The sequence below is a fragment of the Camelus dromedarius genome, chromosome 14 (assembly GCF_036321535.1).
Source record: "Camelus dromedarius isolate mCamDro1 chromosome 14, mCamDro1.pat, whole genome shotgun sequence".
NCBI classification, from domain to species: Eukaryota; Metazoa; Chordata; class Mammalia; order Artiodactyla; family Camelidae; genus Camelus; species Camelus dromedarius.
In genome coordinates, this window is record NC_087449.1 from 43,263,212 (window position 1) to 43,287,171 (window position 23,960).

The 23,960-nt window shown below is 50.4% G+C and overlaps 1 protein-coding gene across 9 annotated transcripts in view; it reads right to left on the reverse strand.

Moving 5' to 3' along the window:
• Positions 1-23,372, reverse strand: part of MACF1 (microtubule actin crosslinking factor 1) — a 313,971-nt gene extending 290,599 nt beyond the window's left edge. For 3 of the 9 annotated variants that reach the window (XM_064493729.1, XM_064493730.1, XM_064493725.1), the window contains exon 1: positions 20,341-20,607. In XM_064493729.1, coding sequence (XP_064349799.1) covers positions 20,341-20,560 — 220 coding nt within the window. In that variant the 5' untranslated portion in view covers positions 20,561-20,607. Of the gene's footprint in view, positions 1-6,709; positions 6,868-20,340; positions 20,613-23,297 lie in introns of those variants that run through there. The other 6 variants (XM_064493728.1, XM_064493720.1, XM_064493724.1 and 3 more) reach the window with 4 other exon arrangements.
• Between the last annotated feature and the right edge of the window lie 588 nt (positions 23,373-23,960).

The window sequence follows — 23,960 nt, forward strand, 5'->3', positions numbered from 1 at the left end:
CTCAAATATACCTCTTCCTCTTTAACATCCCTTAATCTAACCTCTTGACTCAATTACAACAGTGACCTCCTAGAGAGTCGGTCTCCACTCTCATCCATCATTTACACAGCTACCATGTTAATCCCATCCATTGCATAAAACTCAGGCTCCCCACGTGAACATTCAGAACCTTCTTTCCCTCTACCTTTAATCTTAATATCGTTTTTTCCAGTGATCCTAAAGGCCTCCAAACTCCCCGCTAACACATTCCCCAACACAACATCTGCTTTTAAGTACTAGAAGAATGTAGTGTACAAAGCAACCTTATTCATTGTTGTTGACTGACTGAAAAACACAGACCCCCTCAAAATCCCTTCCTATATATTTCAATCAAACATGCTCCTGCGAGTTGAAACCATCTGAACTCCAAAAACGACTTCAAGCAAGCTTGTTCTTTTCATCAACACAAAGAAATCGTGTTTACCTTTCTGAATAAAAATCATGAGGAAAATTTGCTATGGTAAGAGGGAATCCAGCAGTTCAGCTGGCAAAGCCCTTGCCCAAAAGAAAGATGCTGACTGACCAATTAATTAACTTGTCCTAGGCAAGGACCCAAATCATCCCTGGTAACTGGCACATCCCTGATGACTGACACATGATCATGTAGAAGTAAGCAGTTTCGAACAGAGAAAGAAAAATAAGTGCTTGTGCCCAGAGAAAGCAGACTTACAATGTTACACAATTTATGGAGCCAAAGCAAGCTGAAGGTATCAGATCCCAGTCTGTCCAAAAGGGCCTATCCTCGAGAGCTGTGTTCTCTCCAGCCAGAGCACATCTATCGGTCCACCTGCCTCTCCACCCTCACCCTACAAACACACACGGAGAGAAGGCATATTATCTAAACCTTTATACACTGTCCTGTAATTTTTACAATTTTCTACATTAAATACATATTACTTTTATAACACGAAGAGAAAATTATTTTAAAATATGACTTGAAAGCACTGCTATGATTGTCCTTTCTCTTGAGAGAAATTTCCTGCCAGTTGACCACGGGCAAAAGAAGTACAAAAAGTCCCTACACTGTAAGAGTATAAGACCTCATTAGGGAAACAATTCTAACAGACATGAGGCAATGCAAGAATAACACAAAACAATATATAGAGTTAAAAGACTAATTATGAGGTAGACATTCTAAGAGATTAGTAAGGGGGGAGATTAATGTCTCAGAGAGGAATGAGAGAAAGCTGCATGGAGGACACAGGTCTCAGCTTAGCTTTAATAAGAAAAAAGAGATAAGATTTGAAAGGGAGCGGGCTTTCCAAGAAGGGAGAACATAAAAGCACAGAGATGGGTATGAGTACCCAGGGGAAGGATTACTGAGACCCGCCCCAGTGAGGCAGAGAGCTGTGCTGGGCCATCACAGTGGATATAGTCGGGTGTGCAGAACAAGTCAAATTAGGGAAGGCCCAAAAAGCTGGAGACAAAGAATCAGAAATTCAGTGTAATTTATTCCAGGAACCAGGAAGTTCTGGTAGGAAAAATAATATTTTATTAGAAACAACAGAAAAAGTTGAAATAAGCATACTTAGATACTACAAACCAAGCCAACGGGCCTGAAAGGGCTCCTCCAGGCCAGGAAATTAGTAAAGATCCCTGATAGAAGCAAGAGAACAAAGGCTTAAACGCCAATCAAAACCATGAAGAGCAAAAGCAGCAGCTTTAGCACACCACACAACCTAGTCGCAACGTGGTTCAACATATAATAACCAGAAGCTGAAAAGGCCAAACTTATTTAGTAAAAGGAAGGCCTGGGTGTTTTCAGGATCACTGAGAAAACACTACCAACTCATTGTGCAATCCATAATTGTTTACTTGTGACTTTGATCCTGTTCCCAGATGTGCACTCTGAAGTATTCTCGCTACCATGATCTCCAAAACCTGAAATTGGCACTGAAAAGTACCAGGACAGTAAGGCCTCAGATGATGCATTTCCCTGGCGTGTATTATGTCACTTGCTAAGCAAGCCCAGGACAGTAAGCAAAGCAAGCAGTAGCTCTCATAAGCACTGTTAGCACATGCACACATTTTATGATTTCAACAGCATAAACTTGGCCAAAGCTTGTGATTTCCCAGCAGACGGACTTGACTCACTTTCTGAATTAACATTGTCCATGTCCAGAAGTAGCAATTACTCTATTGTTCTGTCTAGAAGCTATCCACTCCAATTCATGTGCTCTAAAAAGGAACTTAAAAACTGAGTGTACATTTAACCGAGAGGTTGCTTCAGAGTGTCGCTTAGGTAAAAAACACCAAATCCTAAGCCTATATTTTCCAACTGCTGTGTTAACAAAACTTTATCACTTTGTACTACACTGCTTTTCTATAAAAATTTCAATTGATTTAAATTTTCCAAAGAGGAAAAGAAATTCTTCACAGTTCAGAGATCTGGAAATGTAGGCCACATGAGGTGTGACTGGAGTTCACAGGCTAAAACTCAGAACAATAATGAGACTAACAATCATGCTAACAACTAAAGCATTTTCACAATTATCTCACTTCATCTAATCGCTGCTCTGATTTTTAAATTTCCTTCTGTAATACCATATGAAACCTTCATCTAGAAGTCTGGCTCTTCTGGCTCTTGGACAATAATTTAAGTTTTTATGCCTAAATTTACCCACATGTGTATTACTTTCCTTACAGGATATTACCAGAATCAACTAAGATAGTGAATATGAAACTGCTTTGTAAAATACAAAGTATTACATACATGAAAGTTTTACTAAGCATTAATGACCCAATACATGCCAAATAGCTCATTTATATTCTCATGAATCCCAAAGAGTTAGCATTATCATCCCCATCGGAGGTTAAGCAACTTGCCCAAGGTCTCACAGCAGAAGTTAAGCGGCAAGACTAGGACTGAAGAAATTCAAGCCTTGTCTCTTCCTACTACGTGATGCTGCCCTGCTGGTTTTGTATGTTAAATAGTATACAGAGCCTTCATTCCCAACTCTCTAATTTAAGCCTCTGTTAGCAAGTTTTATGAGTTCTTTTCTGTGATATGGTAAACAAAAATCAGTCCTAACTAGCTTCATATAATCCATGGCACCTGGTGAGAACTCTGAAGTTTTTAAGTACCAGACAGTCCATGTTATCAATGTTGGAATGTTGCTGTCTTCTCTTATTCCTAGTCCAGCCTGGCTCTTTAGTCTTTAGGGTTTCGTGAAAACAGAAGGTCTAATTCCTCCTGAACCAACTTATATATTGCCCTTTCTGCTTAACCAACCACCACGAACCCAGACTGTGTTTGTTTTCCAACCTCCTCTTTCAAACCTAAACCTATGCCCATATGTGGCCTAGGACAGAGCCTGTCTCTAGGCTAGGAAAAGAATCAGATCACAGTTTCTGCCACCTCCCTGACTGTTCCTTCTTAGTTTCCGTTGGTGTTCATAAGGAACTCAATCCACAGAGAGGAAAACTTTGTGACTGGCCCATATATCATCTGAATGAAATATTCCTCAAAACACTGCACCTCTCTTTTCTTTGTTTCCACGTTTACCAGGCAACCGTCTGATCACAAACTTCACAAGCACTTCGGTACAAGGAAAAGGGTGCTTGCTTCAGACAGCAATATAAGTATTCCAATCACTGGTCAGGTATGTCTTCTATCATGAAGTCATAAAATTGGCATAAAAATGGTTGCTTTAAAAAAAAAAAAACTTTCAATGGCTGATTCCTCCACTGTCCATGGAATAAAGCCATAAAAGAATCTTTACAGGCTGGACTCTGAGTCCTTTACAGTATCATCTACTCCCACAAAACTCTAGCCCTTTAGTCACACCAAACTACTCCCGGACCTCAAACTCTTCCATTCACTTTCATACTTCAAGCCTTTGCACGTGTTATTTATTCCCTCTGCCTTCCTCCCTCCCTATCCTCCTCCATCAGACAAAATCCCATTCATCCCTAAAGGCTCACTCATTGTCAGCACCTTTGTCAAAGCTCCTGGTGAACCCCAGGTGGAGATAATCATCCCTCCTCTTGCTTCCGCAGTACTTTATACGCAGCTCTGCGCTAGCACTTACCACAGTACCACACTTACTTGTGTGCATACATCTTTCTATTGCTAGGTATGAGAAACCAAGGGCAGGAAGCAGATCTCACTCTTGAATGCCGGTATCCCCAGTGCCTAACATTGTGTTACTGCTAACAGATATTTAATTACTGTTCATTGGAAGATTGGAAGAACAATAACCTACCCAGACTCTGTCAAATTGCTGCCCACTCTGAAATGTTAGGATCCAGAGTTATTATCTAATGCCTCCTATTTGCTGGCCAGTCAGGCTCTGAAAGAGCCTTTGGGATCTTTAGGAAATGAGAGTGTTTATGTCCATGCTGAATCATCTAATCCTGCCAAAACCATGCTCACTACCAACACACAGGGAAATGGTCGCCAGGCACAATTCTGGAAAACCCATCCTTGACAACCATTCCTAATACAGCTGCAGTACATACTGCTCTACTCCCTTCGCACCACAAGTGCATCACTTCCCATCTCACCTTTGCCCCCATCTCATCTTATGCAGCTGAAAACTTTAGTTATCTTTCTGAATACAAAAATCCAGTTTCATTTGTAGACTGAGAACACTACAAATCAACAGCAGCAGAAAGAGAGATCGAAGTAATTTCATGGCCAATCAGTGAGTGTCTCAGACCCCATCATCATCAATATCTTTCCCCAGGTCTCTCCAAAACTAATTCCTGGCTTTACCCTCACAAACTACCTCCCCTGGTCACTCTATTGATTCCAGCTTAGGCAAACAGTTCTCCTATAAAGCAGTAAGGGGATTTCTAAGCCTGGAAAATGCAGGAATTCCATACAGCAAAGTAACAAAGAGGCCCAGATGCTAATCCACTCTGACTTCCCAGTGAGAATGGTGCAGTGGGGGGGAAGAGAAATTCTTCTGCACCTACCAAAGAGCAGACTGCACAACGATCTCATCCAGCTCAAGTTAATTTACTCTGGCCAACCATTTTTGACTCATTCTTTCCCTCAAGAAAGAGAGCTGTGTCTAGGAGGGATCAAATTCCTATATACCTGATCAAAGTCATTCAGAGGAAGGCCAAACTGAGTGAGACAGCTAAAAGGACTGGACACAAGAGCCTCTCCTGGAACGAGCCCTACTTCCCCCTTCTTTCCTAGTTTCACTTGCTAACAATTCAACTTCCTTTCAGCTGGAGGCCACCAGCAATATGACCCAGTGAGGTACTGAGATTTCTTCACCAATTTTTGTTTTAATTCTGCTGGTTTTTAAAGCTGTCACAGCCCAAGACAGGCCCAGAACATCCTCCGTCTGAAGAGCACAGTGTAGCTCAAAAGCCTGCAAAGGAAACTCGATGAAACCATCCACTTAGCAGCATTTTTTTCAATGAAGTTCAGCAGCACAATCCAACCTCTTTGTGCTCTGAAATGAACCAACATTTCTTAAAAGGAAGACCACAGGGGGTTGACAGAAAACTTGCTGCAGGCAGGAAAACCTGGACAGCTTAGAGGAGCTGATGCAGAAGGGAACTAGGAGGCCTCCTAAGCTGGTCCATTTCAGCATTTCGTATCTCTCCCTCCCTCTCTTTCTGCTGCATTCCCAAGCAGAGTTCTAATGTCACAAGGAGAGAAGAAAAAAAAAAAAAAAAAAAAAGGAGGGTTTTACAGCTTCTTCATTAGTTTCCCTTCACTGGTTAGGTGCCGTAAACAAGTATGCTGGACTCGGTCAGAAGGGCTAAGTTTCCTCTCCTTTAGATGAAAAGAAACTAAAGGCCCAGTCACAAGGGCCTGAGCTGAATAAAATAGGAGAAAGTGCTGCCTATGTAGTTTCTGGGAAAGTCTCCATGTCTGTGGCAAGCACAACCGCCACACAAAGCAAAATCCCAGAACTGGATGTTAAAGATCAAAGCAGGGGCCTCCCAAGGCCACGCATCCCTGGCTTCCACTTAAAGGGCACCTACAGCAGTTAGGGAAATGCGGTCCGCCGACCCTCTGGGCCTGTCAAAACTTTCTCTGCAGGCACCCGGGGTTTGGATAAGGCATTAACTTGCAGAACTGCTTAGCAAGAAAGCTTCCAGGGGCGGAAATCCCAGCTCTAAGACAAATCTTTATTTGGTGGGGAGCAGTAGACCCCTGCCTGGATCAGGCTCGAAGCCCGGGGTTTGGGGGCGGGAGGAGGCCTCGCCACCGAAACTGCACGCTCACGGATCCCGGCGGATGCTCGCCCGCTGCCCCCCGACCCCCAAGAAACCAAGGTGGTTGGTTCACAGCCTCGGCTGCCACGCGACTGATCCGAGGCCGAGGGAGACAAAAGGGGGTGAGGGACCCTCGCCGGGCACGCGGAGGTCCGAGGCTCTCCGAGGACGGATGGTTTCTCGCGCCCAGCTCCTCCTCCCCGCACTCCCCGCGGCGTGGGGTCTCCGACGCGCCCGGCGTCGCCGCCTTCCAGCGGGGGCCAGATAACAGGGCACATAATGTAGCTCGTGCTGTGAAGGCGCCGTCCCAGGTGGGAGAGGGCTCGAGGCTCATCTCAACTCGGGAAATGGGCCGGCTCCAGCCGACCGCGGCTCCGGCCGGGCCCCAGCGCCGGTGGGCGCCACCCCGCCCGCCGCCCCACCTGCCGCGGGCCCCGGTTCCGGCCAGTCCCCGGCTCGGGCCGCCCGCCTAGCAGCGCCGCCGCACCTTTGTAGCGCTCCAGCACATCCTCGTACGCCTGCACGAACTCCTTCTCCTGGCTGCGGTTGGCCGGCTGCTGACCCGGCACGTAGCCGGCCATGGCCGCCCGCGCCGCGCTCTCCCGGGGCCCCGGCGGGCGCCGCTTGCAGGCCCGCGCGCTGAGGCGGCGGCGGCGGCCCCAGCCTCGGCCTTTGTGCGACCCGGGGGCGGCGGCGGCGGCGCCCTGGTTCTCGGCTCTTCGCTCCGCGCCCGCCTCGCCCGGCCTGCCGCTAGCGCTCCGCTCCCCAGCCCGCTCGCGCCCGGCCGCTCGCGCTCCGCCGCCGGTCCCGCTGGCGTTTCCGCCTCCCCACCCCTCGGCTCCGCTCCTCCCTCAGCCCGCCCCGCCGGCGGCGGCGGCGGCGGCGGCGGCGGCGGCGGCGACTCCTCCCGTCAGGAGCGCCAGGCCCGGCCCCCTCCCCGCCCCTCTACCCGCCGCCTCCGTGGCCCGGCGCGTCCCCGGCCCCCCCAGGCGGCCCCCCGCCCCCCAGCTCCCGGGGCTGCGGACCCCCGCCCGGCCGGGACGGGGAGGGGGCCCGAGTCTGGGGACGGGAGGCCGGGCCGGGCGGGAGGCCCCTGGGCAGTCGGGATGAAAGGCCAGGTGGGCCGCAGCGGCGGGGAAAGCCCGGGGCCCACTCCGCGGGGCGGGCGACTGCCCCACTCGGCGCGGACCCGCACCCCGAGCTGGGACAAAGGAGGGAGCCCCCTGGCTGGAGAGAAACCGAGCTGGGCCTATGCGGCGGCTGGAGAAGGACCCAGACACACTGAAGGGAAGGGAGAGGGCCAAAGACCTAGATAGATCGCAGGGCTGGACGCGGTCAGAACGAGACCGGGGCAAGATCCAGACGGGCTGCCGGGTGAGGCCAAGGGAACACTCAGACCACAAAGAATCCCAGGAACAAAGGGTTTTCCTGAAACGGAAGAAACTGAACTCAAAATGAGAGGGCAGACCCAGCACCACGAAGTAAACCAGGCCAAGAATGAGGAGTCAGAGCCTGAGAAATGACAACTGAGGGAATGAAAACAGGATTCCGACCGCACCAATGGGTGAATAAGAGGAGAGATAGGAGGACACAAATCTACAGGGAAAAGGAGCAACAGGATTATTCCATTGTGACAGCCATAGGAACAGGGAGACGTAGATCAAAAGGGAGAAACGGGGGGACCTGAGACTGAACCAGGGCTGTTATGGAACAAAGAAAAGGATTCTGGAGCATAACTGGTCAGTGAAGAAAAAGGGAAGCCAGTTATTCTCTGTCATCAGGGAAAAGGAAAGGGTGAAGAAGGGACACTGGTAAATATGGATAGGGATGTACTAGGGACCATTTTGAGGAGGGAGTTCCCAACATCCTCTGCTCCTCCATTCAGTTGTGTATCCTTCAGTCCCACTATTCATGGACTGCGTTGGGGCCAAGAACAGTGAATAAGCAGCTCAGGTAAATGCAGGTGACCCATTTGCCCACATCTATCCCTGTCCAGCCATTATCCTCAGCTTCAGCAAGTCTGTTGACTTGATTTTTTGGAGAGCTGGGGTGAGGGTGGGGAGGGGGCAGGTAGAAAGGTGATTGTGGGTTAAAAGTTAGGCTGGTTGATCTCATAATAATGGCAATTAGCAAATAAATAAAGAATTTATATGACATGAGCAGACAAAATTCGGACTCGGGCTTCCATTTCAGTTCCTATTCTCATGACTTTTAAGAGAAGCTTCTTAACCCCAGGGCAAGGCCTGCATCTTTGTAAACTATGAGTAGTGCCAAGTATTTGGTCAATGCTCAGTAAGCATTAGTAACAAGAAGAGATGATGCTTTTCACTAATAGGTGCATGATGGTTGTTTCCACATCATACTATGATCCAAAATAGGGTGAGCAAGTCATTAATCATATCTTTTTCCATCAAGTTTTGCTGGCCTGGCCAAGTTCTAGGCATAGAGATTGTACAGGGAAGGGCCTCAAAGAGGATAGACAGGGAGGCTCCTTGGACAAATGGTCATTTCCTTCCAGTTTAATCACGTGTGTTAAAAATAAAAAGCTAGTTCACAGTTTGGTATCAGTTGCTAAGTTTAAGAAAAGGAAGAGGATAAGCCTGAGATTTATTCTTTTTAAAATAAAAGGCTTTTAGGAGAAGATGCAGAATGAAGGAGTCAGTGATTGATGGCATAAGCACATTTTTCGTAAACAGCGGAGAATATAGAAATGTTAACTCTGGGGCTCTTGACTGTATCAGTGCTGAGTCATCTGCATTTCCTATATTATTTTATGCCAGTCGAGCTAAGAAGGCTCAGACACAAATACACAGACACACACCTCCACCCTCCCCCCAAGCAGACATCTGTCTGCTCGTTTTCATTATGGTGAATAGGAAAGTCCCTCCATCCCCCCCCAACCAGTTAGTGAACAGGTTCCTCAAGAACTGGGACTGAGGTTTGCCAAAGGTGAGGAAAGACAAGGGCAGGAAGGGAATGAGAGTCTGTTCTGGCAACGAGGCTTTGTTGAAGACCGGTGGGGGGTGGGGGGGTTGGACTGGGGGAGAGGGCAAGGGGTTGAGATTCCTATTAAGAAACATGGTAATCAAGGAAGAAAGTTCTGGTTTGGGTTGTGACTAGAAGGGCTTCTCAGACTGAAGTAGCTTTCCTGACAAGATTTGCATTTAAATGCTCCCAAGAGATTTTGAAGTAATGCATTCTTCTAATGAATGGAAAGGGGGAAGTCCACATGTTTGGCTGATGTTCCTGTTTTATACAGAGAAAATTTTACAAGGATAGAGGAACAAAGCGACTGCTGGGGGAATGGGAAGAAGGAAGCCTATGAAGGGGAGGTGTTTGGTTTTTTCCAAGCAACAGTCTAAATTTATAGCCAGACCACACAATTGAGACAGCTCTGAGGCTTTCTCCTTTTGGTCTATGATTTTTCTTTGCTCCAATGGTGAGACTGCTGTTGCATTTCTAAAGAGGCTGCAGTTGGGCAGCAGGAGGCAGGATGTACTCAGGAGGCCATCTAGTGGGCGGAAAGGGTAATACAAGTAAATAAAGCCCTATTTTCTGCTAGTGTCCTCCACTTAAGCCTCACCAGGTGCCTCTCTCCCTAAGGCCCAGCCACTTGCAGCTTCCTTCAGCTCCTCCAAAGGGCTCTCTTGCCTCAGGGGCCTCCCACCTGCTTTTCTCCCAGGCCATCACCCTTCACTGCTCTCCTCTTTGGGCCAGGCTCACTCCTACTCAGGCCTCTGCTGAAACTCCCACAGAGAATCCTGCCTTCATCCCCCAGATGAGTAGGCCTTCCTGCCCCTCTACTCCCCTTTGGTAAAAACCATCATTTGAAGTTATAGGTTCAGTGTCTTTCATCCTTACTAAATCATTAGCTCCCTGAGGGTGGGGCTGTTGTGTGTCTTGTTCACCACAGGATCCTTAGCATCTAGCAAATGACCTGGCACATACAGGGCACTCATTAAATATTTGTTTTAACTTTTTTTTCTTTACATTTTCTACATGACTTTATTTATTCATTCATTAGGTTTTTTGGGGTGGGAGGTAATTAGGTTTATTTATTTTTGGAGGTGGTACTGGGGATTGAACTCAAGACCTTGTGCATGCTAAGCATGTGCTCTACCACTGAGCTATACCCTCCCCACTGTTCTAACTTTTGATTAAGTTCATGAATGACTGCACCAGATGATCCTAAAATACTCAGCTGCCTGCAGCTTCTGACTAACTAGAAGGCTAGGGTATTGAGGAAGAGGGTACACTTGTTTCTCATAGCATCCTTATGTCTGTCTGGCATTCAAAGTCCTCCAAATTTTGACAACTACCTCCCTTTACAGTGTCATCTTCTCTTATACTCTCACGTGCAGCATCTTGCCCTATAATCAGACTCAAGCCTGGAATGTCCTCCATCCTCTAGGTCTACCTACTGAAATCCTACCGACCTTGAAAGCTCACCTGAAATGACCTGCAGTTATTTTTAATCAATCCAGATAGAAGAGGCTCTTCTCCTTAAAATCTCAACTACATCTTCGTTCCCACATCCCTGAGGCAACCAGTTGTGTTGTGGGTGTCTGCATCACTGCCTCCTTAATCTCCTGGTTCCTAAGTTCTTTGCGGCAGAGATATCTATTTCATCTTCATCATAGGGCCTAACACAATGCTTTGCACCTGGTAGGTGCTCAGTAAATGTTTGCTGAAGGCATGGAAGCCTCACTGAAGACATATGGGAGTGGGGGGATAGGGGCTAGACCTGCGATTCAAGACGACTGAGAGTCCAGTTCAGTGTCCATTCAGTGGCCAAGAGCTGAGGGCATTTCATATGCAGAGAGGAATGAGGGTAGTGCAAAGTCATTTCTCCTGCTGGTACTCCTCCAGTCTCTAGAGGGGTTACTCCCATCCCTTCTTCAGCTTGGCTCGTGCTGCATTATTTTACATGTGTTAATTGGTGCTTTATACATAAATTCTTTGCTAGTAGGGTGTGTGAGTGAGTGTGTATGTTTTCTGTCTGTTCCTCTTTGCAGAGGCAGGCTGTCTCCTGTGCCCTAATAGTGGCCAGAGCCAGACAGCCAGACACTAAAGGGGCTGCCCCAACTCCTATCCTTTAGTCAAAAATCTTCTAGTTCTAGTCTCAGAAGACCTGCCTCCAGGCCCAGCCCCATCATCCTTTCAGACACTAGCTTTAGCCAATCCCAGCCAAAGCTCCCTTTTAGCCCAGCCCCTGGAACCTCTTACTAAACTTTGCCTCAAGTTCCCAAATCTGCTCTAGTAGGAAGGCTTTGCCCACTGTCGTGCTGCCCTCTTCTGTTCAGAAAATGCAACACTGCTAGTTTAAGAGGCCTGGATGGTGCCAGCCACCCAGGAAGACAAGATCCCAGCCACCCGGCAGCCCATCACCCCGTCACCATAGCAACCCTCAAAATGGTTACTCAGCCATCTGGGTTACCATAGCAACTGGCCAAGTCTCTCCACCTCAGCCTCTCCCTGGGCCTTCTCCCCTGGTTTGATAGAGCCAACGCCAAAGAATCTCCAATCTTTACTAGGGGAAATGAGCAGAAGCTGGACCCCTCATAGGCAGCTATCCCAAAGGGGCGTGGAATGCCTTGCCCACGCCAGGCTTCCCGAGGCTCAGTGGAGATAATGGGTGTTAAGGCACTCTGTGAACCTTGAAGTGCGCACAGATGTTAGCTATTATTAAACTACTGTTCCTTGTAATGGGGGAGGCAGTGGGTTGCCCTAGGCAGAGGTAATGCCATTCCCAGCTTGGTCTCTTACTGGCTAGGAAACCGTGGGCAAGTTACCGAACTCTCCGGGTTTCTGCTTCCTCTACTATAGCACATCCGCCTCCTGAAATTATTTTGAGGATTAGGTTAAATAAAACATGTAAGATCCTAAGTACAAAGCTGGGCATTCGGAACATATCAACAGTAGCTGGAAAAGGTACTGGCCCCTCTGCTAACTCCCAGCCTCTCTGTGAATAGAACTGTTCTGTTATTTTCTCTTTTTAAGGAATCAGACCAATATGAGCCCCATTTGCTCAACCACACCCAATCTCTCTTCCTACCCTGGAGCAGGAGAAGGGCTGTATCCTGTGGGAGGCCTCTGGAGTTCTTACCAAACAAGGCTGAAGGCAGGCTGTGCTCTTTGGGAGGTGTGTCTCGTTAACCATGAAGCTCCCCTCCACCTAAAACACCATCTCCCAACCAATACTACCTCAGGCATTAGAGAGTTGTGGCTGCTCCTCTTGGTTAAGATCAGAATCACAGGGAACCATTCACCAGCGTCACAGGCCCCTCTCTCAAGAACAGAATCCCTTCCCTCTGATTTTAAAGACTTCAATCCTATTGCACCTTATCTTCAGTCTCTCAAGTCCAAATCCTCGAAATCTAGTTTTGGGGTGCTTTCCTCAAGAACATTGGCAGAGTTCTGATTCAAACCCAGGGTCTGCGGACTTGAAGTGTTTTGGGCAAAACAGACACCATCCTCGGAAATCAAATTTCCAGACACAGAACCAGGTATGCTCCAGCCCAGCTCTGTGTGTTCTGGGTGTAGGGCATGAACCGCCAGCTAGAAGGACTTGAGGACCAGACAAGCAACGCTGAACTCCCCCTGGAGCCCCGATATTTGGGAGTCAGAATCACTCATGATGCATCTGTGAAATAGGCCAGTGGAACTTGACCAGACTTCAGAGAGGACTACTGAGCAGATGAGCTGATATGCTTCCTACTGGGGGCAAGGCAATATAATAGTTTAAAGGTGTGGGAGGTGAAAAATACAAGACTTCTGGAACTTCCATCAATGTAACTGGGGAGGCAGAACTGGGGTGCGTGTATGAAATAAGATTGGCCATGAATCGATAATTCTTGACTCTGGGTGATGGAGGTTCATTGCATTCTCACCACTTTAGTATATGTTATAAATGTTCTGAAGAATTCAGGGGATTTAGAGGTAGACCAGCCTGAACCCCAGCAATGAACAACCCCAAAGGACATACAGCTCGTGTTGTGTTCCAGGGGACACTGTGCACATTCAGCAGTGCTGAATCCCAGCTCCACGATCAGCCAGCTGTATGACCTCAGACAAGGTCCTCAACTTTCCTCTTCTGTAAACAGGGAGAATAGCAACTACTTCCCAGGGTTCTGTAGGATTAGATGATACACGTAAAGTGCCTGGAACTCATCGAGGACTCAGTACACAGTAGTTTTTCCAACCACATTTACTAGGGGATCCCAGCTGGCATCAGCTCTCAGGAGCTACTGGACTGAGTCCAGAGTTCAACTCCCCAAACCACCCCCTGGATTCTTTAATTCCTAACTCCCACCAGCTGTTCTCTCTTCATTTCTCTTCCTTCCTTTCTACTGAGGCCAAAGAAAAGAGAGCAAGAATAGAAACAAGCAACAGAGACATGCACTCTCTCTTCAGGTTGTCCTGGCAAATTCCTATTTCTTTTCCAAGCCTCAGATCAAATGCCATCATTGCTCTAACCTAGGAGGCAGAGCGGAAGTTCCTCACAACTCTGGGCTTGCAAAGCGCACAGCTTATGCTGCTGTCCAGTTGCCTTCACAGGCGGGAGCTGGGTTCTGAAGCCCAGTCCGAGTGAGCAAAGCACAAAGCAGTCCTGGGGATATGTGTTAAATGAACAAGTGTGTGATCAATGCATGAGCAAAGGAAAGAATCAGTGCAATCACAAACCAATGCAATCACAAATTAGTGATCAAGTGCATGAGTGAATGAATGATATTCACGAGAATGGCTAACACACATCAAGCCTGACTGCACAGTACGCACGGGCCAGGCTCCTCAGTTTCACCGCCTCGTCTGATCTACCCTGCAGGATGCAGAGGTGGCGCTCTTGCTCCTCCGTTTTAATGATGAGAAAGTGAGACTCAGTGAGGTTAATAACTTCTCAGGGTCACTCAACTGGCAAGTAATGGAACTGGGACTCCAGCTGACTCCCAAAGCCATTCCCTTGAGTGAATGAATGGAAGATTTAGGAAAAGAGTAAAGGAGGGAATGAGGACGGAAGAACATGCCTAGAGACACACCCACTGAGGCTCCAGGCAGAATTCTCCCCTCAGCCACAAGGCAAAAGCCTGGTACCCCCTGGGGCAGGAGTGGGACACAGCTGAGGACAGAAACTTCAGCCCATGATCACTCTGCAAGGTACAGGGGTTCCAGTCTCTGCAGCAGCATCCTAAGTCTGGATGGAGATTCCAGCCAGGAGCACCAGTTCTGCCCCAGCAGGAGAGCCACAGCAGAGCCAGGAAGCTGGCAGGCTTCTACCCGACAGGTGGCCATGGACAGATCCAGGGCCAAATCACAGCAGGTCCCAGCCACAGCAACTGGCCAGGCTCAGGACAGCACCTTGGTGACGATGGATTATTAACGCTCACATCCAGGTGTGTTCACAGACCTGTCACCAGGGGAAGACTTCTAGCATAAAAGACAAGTGCAGCCCTAAACCCTGCTGACTGTCAGCATGAAATCTCGGGCCCCACGGGGCTGAGAAATGACAGCCTTCCACAGCCCCCAGATGAGCCAGTCCTTCCCCCGCATTCCTAGCCTCAGTCCTAGGCTGCTCCAGAACAGAAAGGCGTGAGTCAGACAGCCATTCCAAACCTGTCTCTGTGCCACCTGGGAAGCCACTGAAAAAGGATGAAGGGAGCCCAACGGCATAAAGACTGCACCTTGCAACGTGACAACCACTTTCCCTCACCAGCTGGGGTCCCACAGGGACCCTGAGCCTCAGAGAAAGGACAGCTTGGCTGTCTTTTCTGCTGCCTGAACAGAATTGTGCCCACGTGGTCATTTTCCATCCCTGCAGCTAATGTGACCTAGTTTTACTTTCAAAGAGCTGAGCTGAGCTGGTGGTGTGTAGCTATAATCCATTCTGCCCCACTTTCAGGGACTCTCTCCTGTCCATCTCTTCTGCTATGGAAACAGCTCCAGGACAGGGCCAGGGACTCTGAGGATACTGCCAGGAAGAGATAGAGGTGCTGGAAAGGAAGAGGAGCCTCCTTGGGCTCAAAGCTCTAAAGCCTCAGGGCAAGAAAGGTTGCTGGCTCGGGAGTAGGAATTCCCAATGGGATTGTTTTCAGGGCTCTGCTTCCCACCCCTGCATCCCCTTCTTCCCATCATTGCTTAGCCAGGAAAACACACACACATACACACAGATTTCCACCTGCTCTCTGATAAAGCCCTAGAGTGAACAAAAGAAAGGGACAGGACTAAGAGGCCTGGGGCTCCTTCCTTGTTCACCTGGGAAACTACTGGCTTCCTGGAGTCTCCTCTGCCTCTTTCAGCTTCCCAGGGAAGACACAAGGAGTAACACACTGTCTAGCACGTTCTGATTCTCATCCAATGATCATTCGGAGCAGATGTCATTATCTCCCTTTTATAGATAAGGAAACGGAGGCCCTAGGAAGTGAAGTCCTTTGCCCAAGTTTACTAACTCCAGATCCACTTGTCTCCATGGTGCCTGGTACCTAGCTGGGGCTACACTCAATTTTTTATTGAATGAATGAATGAATGAATGAACAAGCAGAGAGGCACCTTCTCAGAGCTTCCAACCTGGAGGAGAGATACACAGGCCCAGAGGAGCAGGCTCCTTCCTCTGACCAGGCACGAGCTCTCAAGGCTGTCTCCCCAGGGCTAAGCCTCCGCGTGACTCCAGCAGCTGAGCTTAGGCTCTGAAAGCAGAAGCAAACACCTGCATCCGAGCTGCATTTCACAACCCTGACTGAGCCTCTAGATTCTACAGTCCACACTCTCAGAGTAAGATCCTGGGGCAACACTGGGAAAGGTAAATGGGCCTCCTAACTACAGTAAGCTAGAGATCTGGTTGAAGAAACACACTTCGAAATAATAAACTTTAATATAAGGCCAGCAAAACAAAGGCTGGGTAGAGACACAATTGCTGTCTGACTGGAGCTATCAGGGAAGGCTTCCTGGCAGAGGCCACATTGGAGCAGATGTTGGAGATGGTGACTTCACCAGCAGCTGCTGATGGGCTCCCCAGAACGAATCCTATAGATGCTTTCTACTGATTAACTAGGAGGCCAGTCCTTGGCCCTGAGTCACTGTGCTCCCCTCTTTCACAATACATACAGCAATAGAATTATTTTCCCTTCTGTCCTCTCAACTAGACTGAGTTCCATGAAGAAAGGATCATATCTTCTTTAAGCCATCTTTAAGTATCCGTGCCAAACACAGGGAGGGTCCTGAATATGTGATGTTAGATGAACACCTGACTGATGGGAGATGAGGAATCCCTCCTGCACCCAGCCATCCCCTAGTCCAAACAGGCTCCTTTCTTCCAGACACTTTACTGCCATCTGCAGGAAACATGTCACAATAAAATACAAATCTACAATGACAAAAAGTATGAATGGCGCCCCCTAGAGGCGCGCAGTGTACAACCATGTGACCTGCAGCCTGTTTTTCGCCTACGACTCACAAGCCCCAAGGGATACAGCCTTCCCTCCTCTCTCCTCTGCAACCTGTGGGATTGTGCTCCCTGCTCAAGTACCCTCCCCAGCCCCCCACCTCCTTGAATAAGGACATTCCTATTGCTGTTCAGTAACTACAGCGAGCTAGAGGGCTTCCACGAGCCAAAGTTTACTAGATCTCCGTCTCTGCCTTTTTCTGTAGGCCAGGGTCTTGAGGCCTTTCTGAGAAGTAGCCAGAAGGATTCTCAGGTGAGTCTGGGGACCAAGTCAGCTATACAGAGTGTCACCTGCAGAAGATTCAGGCTGGCCTGGTTGCCAGGTATTGCCTGAGGGAATAGAAATAGCAATGTACTTGGAGTTAGAAAATCTGGGTCTACCATCCTGTGTGACTACAGGCAAGTCCCTTAAACCCTCGGGGCCTCGGATCCTAACACGTGTCCTACCTAACGCACTGTTATTACGAAATCTCTACATACACCATCAACAGAAACAAGGCTTTCTCGTTAATGACTATTGTTCTACTTCAGTGCGGCTGGGCTTCAGGAGCTGAGAACAGGGCTGGCAAAGAAGAGAGAGAGAAAATGGAAGGAAAGGACAAGGATGGGAAGAATCGAGTTACAGCTTGTGTGGGGCCCCTAGAACCTGTTCTGACTTACAGACTGAGATCAGCAGTTTTCTTGGCCCTGACATGCCTCTCCATCCGACACGTGTGATCAGTGGGGGTCCCCCATCAGGCCTCTCCAGCTCAGGACACCGAATGAGGCCAGGGAAGGGAGAATTTGTGGATATGGTGAGACTGATTCAGACACCCCCACGTGGCTCCATAATCCAGGCCCATGGGGAGGAGAAAACTGCACAGGCCACAGCTGGCTTCCAGGATAAGACTGACTTCATTTCCTCCCAGAAAATAAGTTCTAACTTCAGAGAGCCTCAGAGCACACAGAGTCTCCCAGACGTGCCCTTCCCGCACCTCACAGGAAGCAGTCCCCACAGAAGGAAGGCTGCCTTTTTAATTACTCTGGTAGAACCCCCACGACGTTCTGAACTCACAGGGAGATTTCAGCCAGACCCTGAAGTAGCGGTCCTGCCTCTTCTCAGCTGCCTCTCTTCTCTCCTGCCAGCAGACACGCCCAACTGCAGGGTGCCAGTTATTTTTAACCATGGTAGTCTCCCCATTTTCAGCCTCCCCAGCCCAGCCCCCTCCTCAAGACAGTCGTGTGGCAGTGTCAGGACGTAAGATCAGCCATGGATGCTGGAAACAGCACAGCGTCCACCACTCCTTTGCTCAGTGGACCCAACAGCATCCCTGGGGATTAAGCCCCCTTGAGTCCACTCCATTTCTAGACTTGGAATGTTAAACAGCAGGCAAATGACCCCCTGGGACACTTCAGAAAAGCCTGGAAGGGGAATTCATCACAAAGGGATCTATACGTCCAATCGTCTTTTGGTATGTGCAGGGGATTGGTTCCAGAACGCTGGCAGATAACAAAATCCAAGGATGCTCAAGTCCCTTATCTATAAAATGACGTAATACAGTTGACCTCTGTATTCACAAGTTCCACATCTGCGGATATGGAAGGCCCACTGTACGCACGTGCAACGGAGGATGGGGCTAGAGGGTATAAGGAAGGGAGGAGGCCTCCACTCTGCTGCCTTTTGGAGAGTGAGGGGTTTGTGAATCCAGAGACCTCTCCATGGCAGGAGGTGGGGGAATCCTTCAAGACTGGAGACAAATAAAGCCGTTCCTGCATCCTAGGGACAGCTGTAAAACTCTACTGACTGGCTGATGTCATAGGCCCAAAGGTCTCAAGAAGGGCTAGAGTCCTTCCTCCAAGGGCTGCCAACTGCCCACCAGAAGGGGTTCAAACTCTCCAGCTTGTCTTCCAAGTCTCCTTCCTTGAAGCTCACCCATCTAAAGTCCTCTCCTGATTACATGAGCCCACATAACCCTCTCCCTACCTAGCTTTTCATCACAGCCCACTGCCTGTTCCTGGATCACAATCTGTCACATATTATCCTTTAAACACTCCTTGCATTCATTCGGTCATTCAAACCTGCTTGATCTCCAACGTGCACAAGGCCCTGTGCAAGGAGCTGGGGGCAGGGGGGAACATAAACAAGACACGGTCCAGAAGTGCTCACCAACCTGAGGGAGTGACGGGCACCCTGTGGGATAACCGCTACACTGCACAAGGGAACACAGTGGAGAGAAAGACATGAATACGAGAGCGGAGGAGGGAGCTCTGGGTACCCCTGGGGGCATTAGGGACAGAGGAGGTGGCACTTACAAGAGGAGGAGGGGCTCCTAGCACCTCACAGAGAAGAAAGTTCGGGCATGGAGGTCTGATCCTGCAAGATGCACACCTGTAGGGTCAAGGTACACCTCAGTGGGGCAGGGGGCCTGCAAGTAGAGGGGATTTTGATGGGTGTTCATGCTACAGCCTTTATTCCACAGGCAACGAAGAGACAAAGAAGGTTCATAAGCAGCTAACAGAATCAGGTCTTTGCATTAAACAAAATATTCTGTCAGTCTTGGGGAGGAAGAAGGACAAGACCGAGAGAATGATGGGATGGCCATTGGGAGGTCCAGGTGAGAGATGATAAAGCGGAGGGGGCAGGGTGCATTGTCTGAGAGACACAAAAGAGGCCGCAGCACAGGCCTTGGTGATGGATTGAAAGTGGGTGATGTCACTGAATTTGTTGCAGGCACTGCTTCGTCTGTCTGTCTGTCTGCATTCTGGCACCAGCGCCTGCTGAGATGCTGAGCACAACCCACGGAGGAAGCTCTGGATGCCTTTGGTGGAAGCAGCAGAGAGCACTTCCCCTTTACTGAGCCAAAAGCCGTGCTAAGAGCTTTACATACATTATCTCATCTAATCTTCAAAACAGCCCTATACAGGAAGCATTCTCCAGATGAGGAAAATGAGGCTCAGAGAGGGTGAGAGACTTGCCTGGAATCACACAGCTGGTAGGTGGCAGGGCCACAGTCTAACACCTCGCCTCTCTGACTCCAAAGTCTGGGTTCATGACCACTGTGTTGCCCTGCTCTGCTGTGTGGCAAAGGGGCAGCAGCCCCAGCCCTTGCACTGCAGAAAAGGTAAGCTTGGCCCACACTTTAAGAAGGCGATGTGAGTGAAACTGCCCTCTCCAAAGACTTTAACCCAAGGACATAACCCCATGGAAGTCGTGTTGTTATTCATAAAAATGTTCACTGCAGCCTTGTCTACTGTGGCAAAAAAGTGAAAATGAGTTGGATTTTTTAAACCATGAAATATTACACAGCCTTTAAAAACGGTAACTATAAAGCCTAAGACGTAATATGGAAAATCTTTTTGATGTAAGAGTAAGTGAAAAAAGTCAGATCCAGGGTGGTACATGAGCCATGAAGGCAGATGCATGGAGACGAGAACTGCAGGGGGACAAAGGCGGGAAGAAGGTACAGAAAGGAAGCCGAGCCTTAGGCTAGCGCACAGGGACTGGGAGAGGCAAACTTTCCTCTTTCAAATTTTTCTTTAATTTTTTTTCATCATCTTTCCCATAGTAATAGTACCAAACTGGATTCCAGCTGGCTTGTCAGAGAGCCCTGGGAGGGCCCCTCACTCCCCACCCCGCCCTAGCCAGACACCAGCCCACTCGCCCCGCGCTCCCAGGCACCAAGCCCACTCGGGGCCTCTCTTACCAGCCACTCTGACCACAGCACGCTCCGCAGGGTCCAGCACCGAGTCCTGGCTTTTCCGCTTTTTCTGCTCATGCAGTGGCAGGTTCCAGGGCAAGGTGTCCCCTGGGGGACAGGGAGACAGGCTTCCTGACCGCTCACTCCTGTAAGACCGCTCGCTCCGACATGACCGCTCGCTCCGGCACGACCGCTCACTGAGCGTTTCTTCATCTGAGGAAGACATGGCCCAGGCAGAGGCAGCAGCAGGAGGGCCTGGGGGCCCAGGGAGAAGGGATCTGTAGGAGAGAGGAGTGCATGTGAACAGACCAAAGGGGTCACATAAAGGACACTGAGACTTGGGAGGCAGAGGTTCTAGTCCTGGTTCTGCCACTCACTTGATCTCTTTACCTCTCTGAACCTCAGTTTCCTCATCTGGAAAGTGGGGATGATGATATTACATGGCAAAACTAATTCACGGGGTTAGGGGGAAATCACACAAGGTAATGTATGTGAAAGTATCTATAAATCTTAAAACACTATGTAAAAGTTGGTGCCTATTACTAGTAAACACTGTGATTGTTACCTGGTACATTTGGAGGATTAAGCTTACAGGTCCCACAAATAGAAAGATATGGATTCAAATTCTACCCCACCATTTACCAGCTGTGTGATCCTGGGGAAGTCATTTAACCCCTCTGAGCCTCAGCATCCTCATCTATAAAATGTGAATGATAACAGCACCTAACCTCACAGGGTTGTTTGCAAGGAATAAATAAATCCTGCAGGTAAAGCAATTTACAGCACCTGACATCCAATAAGCAGTTAATAAACAGCATATATTATTACATTCCTGTTCTACTTACCTCTCAGAATGTTATAAGGATAAAATGGGGCAACAGATGGGAAGTGTTTTCAAAAAGCTACAGCATGATCTCAGTGGTAGGCATGAAATAAAGCATAAGCTAGAATAGGCAGAAATTCTTGATTTCTCCTATACTGTCTCTGGCAAATATATTAGAAAAAGTACTAAACTGGAAGTAAGACAGACCTGGGTATAGCTTCTAGTTTGGCCACTTAAAATTGGTGTGATCTGGGCCAAGTCACTTCACTTCTCTGAGACTCAGTTTCCCCATCTGCAAAATGGGGGTAATATTTCAACAGAGGATGTTTCAAGAACATAGGGAAATGCAAATGTAAAAACCTGGCTGGTGCTACGCACGGCACACACAGGCATTAGCTAAAATGTTCATTTGCCTATTCTTTTCCAAGGGCTGTTGTGGAAATGAGTGGCACAGCATGGAGGTGGGGGAGGTGGTACAGAAAGTCAGTCTTTCAGGTCAGTTTAGCTAGTGGAGGGATCTGAGCAGAAACATAATCACTCTGGGGCCAGCTGGGCTCCACCAGCCAGACTGGGCAGCTTTCCCTCAGCTAGGCCAAGCTCACTTCCTAGAACCATCTGCTATACATGGCCCACCACCCCAATGGCCTCCGATGAGCCCGGATGGTGCATGCCTTCAGCTACTGCCTCCCTTCAGGCCCCAAACCCAGCCCGAGTAACTAGCTCTCATTTTGGCTCCAGGTCCACGAAGGGCAGGAGATTGTCAACTTTCCCTATGGGGAATGCTCACACACACACACACACACACACACACACACACACACACACACACACGGCTGTGTAGAGACAGTGAGGGGGCCTAAATGGCTGGACATCATGGGTCTCTGGGCACAGCTCCTTCTGGGTTCTGGGAATCTCTGGAGTCTGGAGGTAACAAAGGGCAGAGCCACCTCCTAGGTCACTGGCAGATCCCCACCAAAGGCACGGAATGAGGAGAGATAACAAAAGACACATCAAACAGTGAAGGAGGCCTCTAGGCAGCCTCGGGCAGGACATCTCCTCTATCGGCAGCATTTGGGCCTTTTTCCCATGGAGGATCAAGAAGGAATTCAGCCCCAGAAGGCAGAAAGGAAAGGACTCACGTCCTGGCATTGCTTTGCCCTTTATCCCAGCATGTAACCCCCTCCATCACCTTCAGGTCCCTACCTCCCACATCTTATAGCCAAGTCAGATGCATGAATGACTGCCTCCACCTTGAGAAATTCAGGCCGTTCTTCCATCCCTACCGTCATCCCAGGGCAGGAAAACGCCCCTCCTCTTATACCACCTGCTTCATCCTAGAACCGCCCATTCCTCCCCAAGACGCCCATTTTACTACAAAGGCCCGCTCATCCAAGGCCTCCTCCCGGAGAAACCGTCCCTCCTCGGCTCTACCTGGGTCAGTCTCCCGACCCTCACAAACACCTGTTTGACCTCAGGGTTCTCGCCCCATCCCTCGATCACCTGAACCACTCCATCAATCCCCGATTCACGGGAGCGCGCGCCCACGCCCCCAACCCACTCCGAAGGTCTCAGGCCGGGTGGGTGACGGGCACCTCACCTGGAGCTCTCAGGCGGCGGGCTGGCTTCCCCCCTCGCCCCTACCTGCTTCTCCACGGTGGGGGAGCAGCGCGCTGGGAGCCAGGGGCGAAGCGGGTGGGTCCGCGTGCCCGCCGCGCGCGGCTGACAAAGAGCGGGGCCGCGCCATTCGGACGCGCGACCAAGGACCGAGCCGGTGCCGGGACCAGCAACCGAGACCCGGAGCCGGGAAGCTACCTTCCCCGCCCGGCCCTGACCGGCCTAGGAGGGCTCGGTGCCCCCATTTTCCCGGAGAACACGCCTCCCTTTGGCCCGGGCGGCACCCGCTGAGGGGAACCCCGGGTCCACACACTCGTCGCTGCCCGCCGCCCGCCGCCGGGGCTGCAGGTGCGAGGCCCGGACGGCCGCGATGCCCGCGCCTGTCAACCCGCCTTCCTGCTGCCGCCAGCTCCCCGGGCTCGGGCGCGGCCACCCCGCGCGATCAGGCACAGCGCCCCGGCCGCCGCCTCGCACCCCGTGCCTCGGCGCAGGGAGCCTGCCGCCCGCCCCGCGCCCCGCGCCTTACCCTGGGAACCGGAGCGGCGGAGGACTGGCAGCGGCGGCGGCAGCAAAGGCGGCGGCAGCGGGGCGCGCCCCGAGCGGCAGCGCAGCGGAGGGGAGCGCCGACGAGCCGAGGGGAGCGGCTCCCACAATGGCCGAGCTCGCGGCGCCGAGCCCCCCGCCCCCCGCGCCCTAGCGGCGGCGGCTGAAGCGGAGCCGGCGCAGCCGCCCAACCCGCTCCCCCACCCCCGGCGCCGACGTCGCCCCCCGCCCCCCGATGCGCGCTCCCCGCCCTGCACCCCACCCGCGGCCGCCTCCGCGCGCCCTCCGCACTGACCCGGTGTCCTCTCGCTGCCCCACAGCCCTCTCTCTCGGTCCTTTCCCCCGGCGGCTCCTCCCCTGCGGCCGCCCGTGTCCCCGGGGCCAACTCATACCCCCACATTCCCCGCCCTCGGCTCCAGCGCCCTCTCTGTCCCGGCCCCGCGGCCGCTCGCTGACCCGGGCCTGGCTCACCCGGCCCGCCCCCTTGGAGCTTCTCACCCTGGGTCCTCTGGTTGGTCGCTCTACCAGGCTCGGGGGCCGTCTCTCAGCCCGAGACTCTGTTCTCGGACAGCCCGTTCCACTGCCTGACCCCCTTTTGCCTCCTTCCCCTAAACCCAAATTCCGTCCTGGCTTCTGGGGCTCCTGC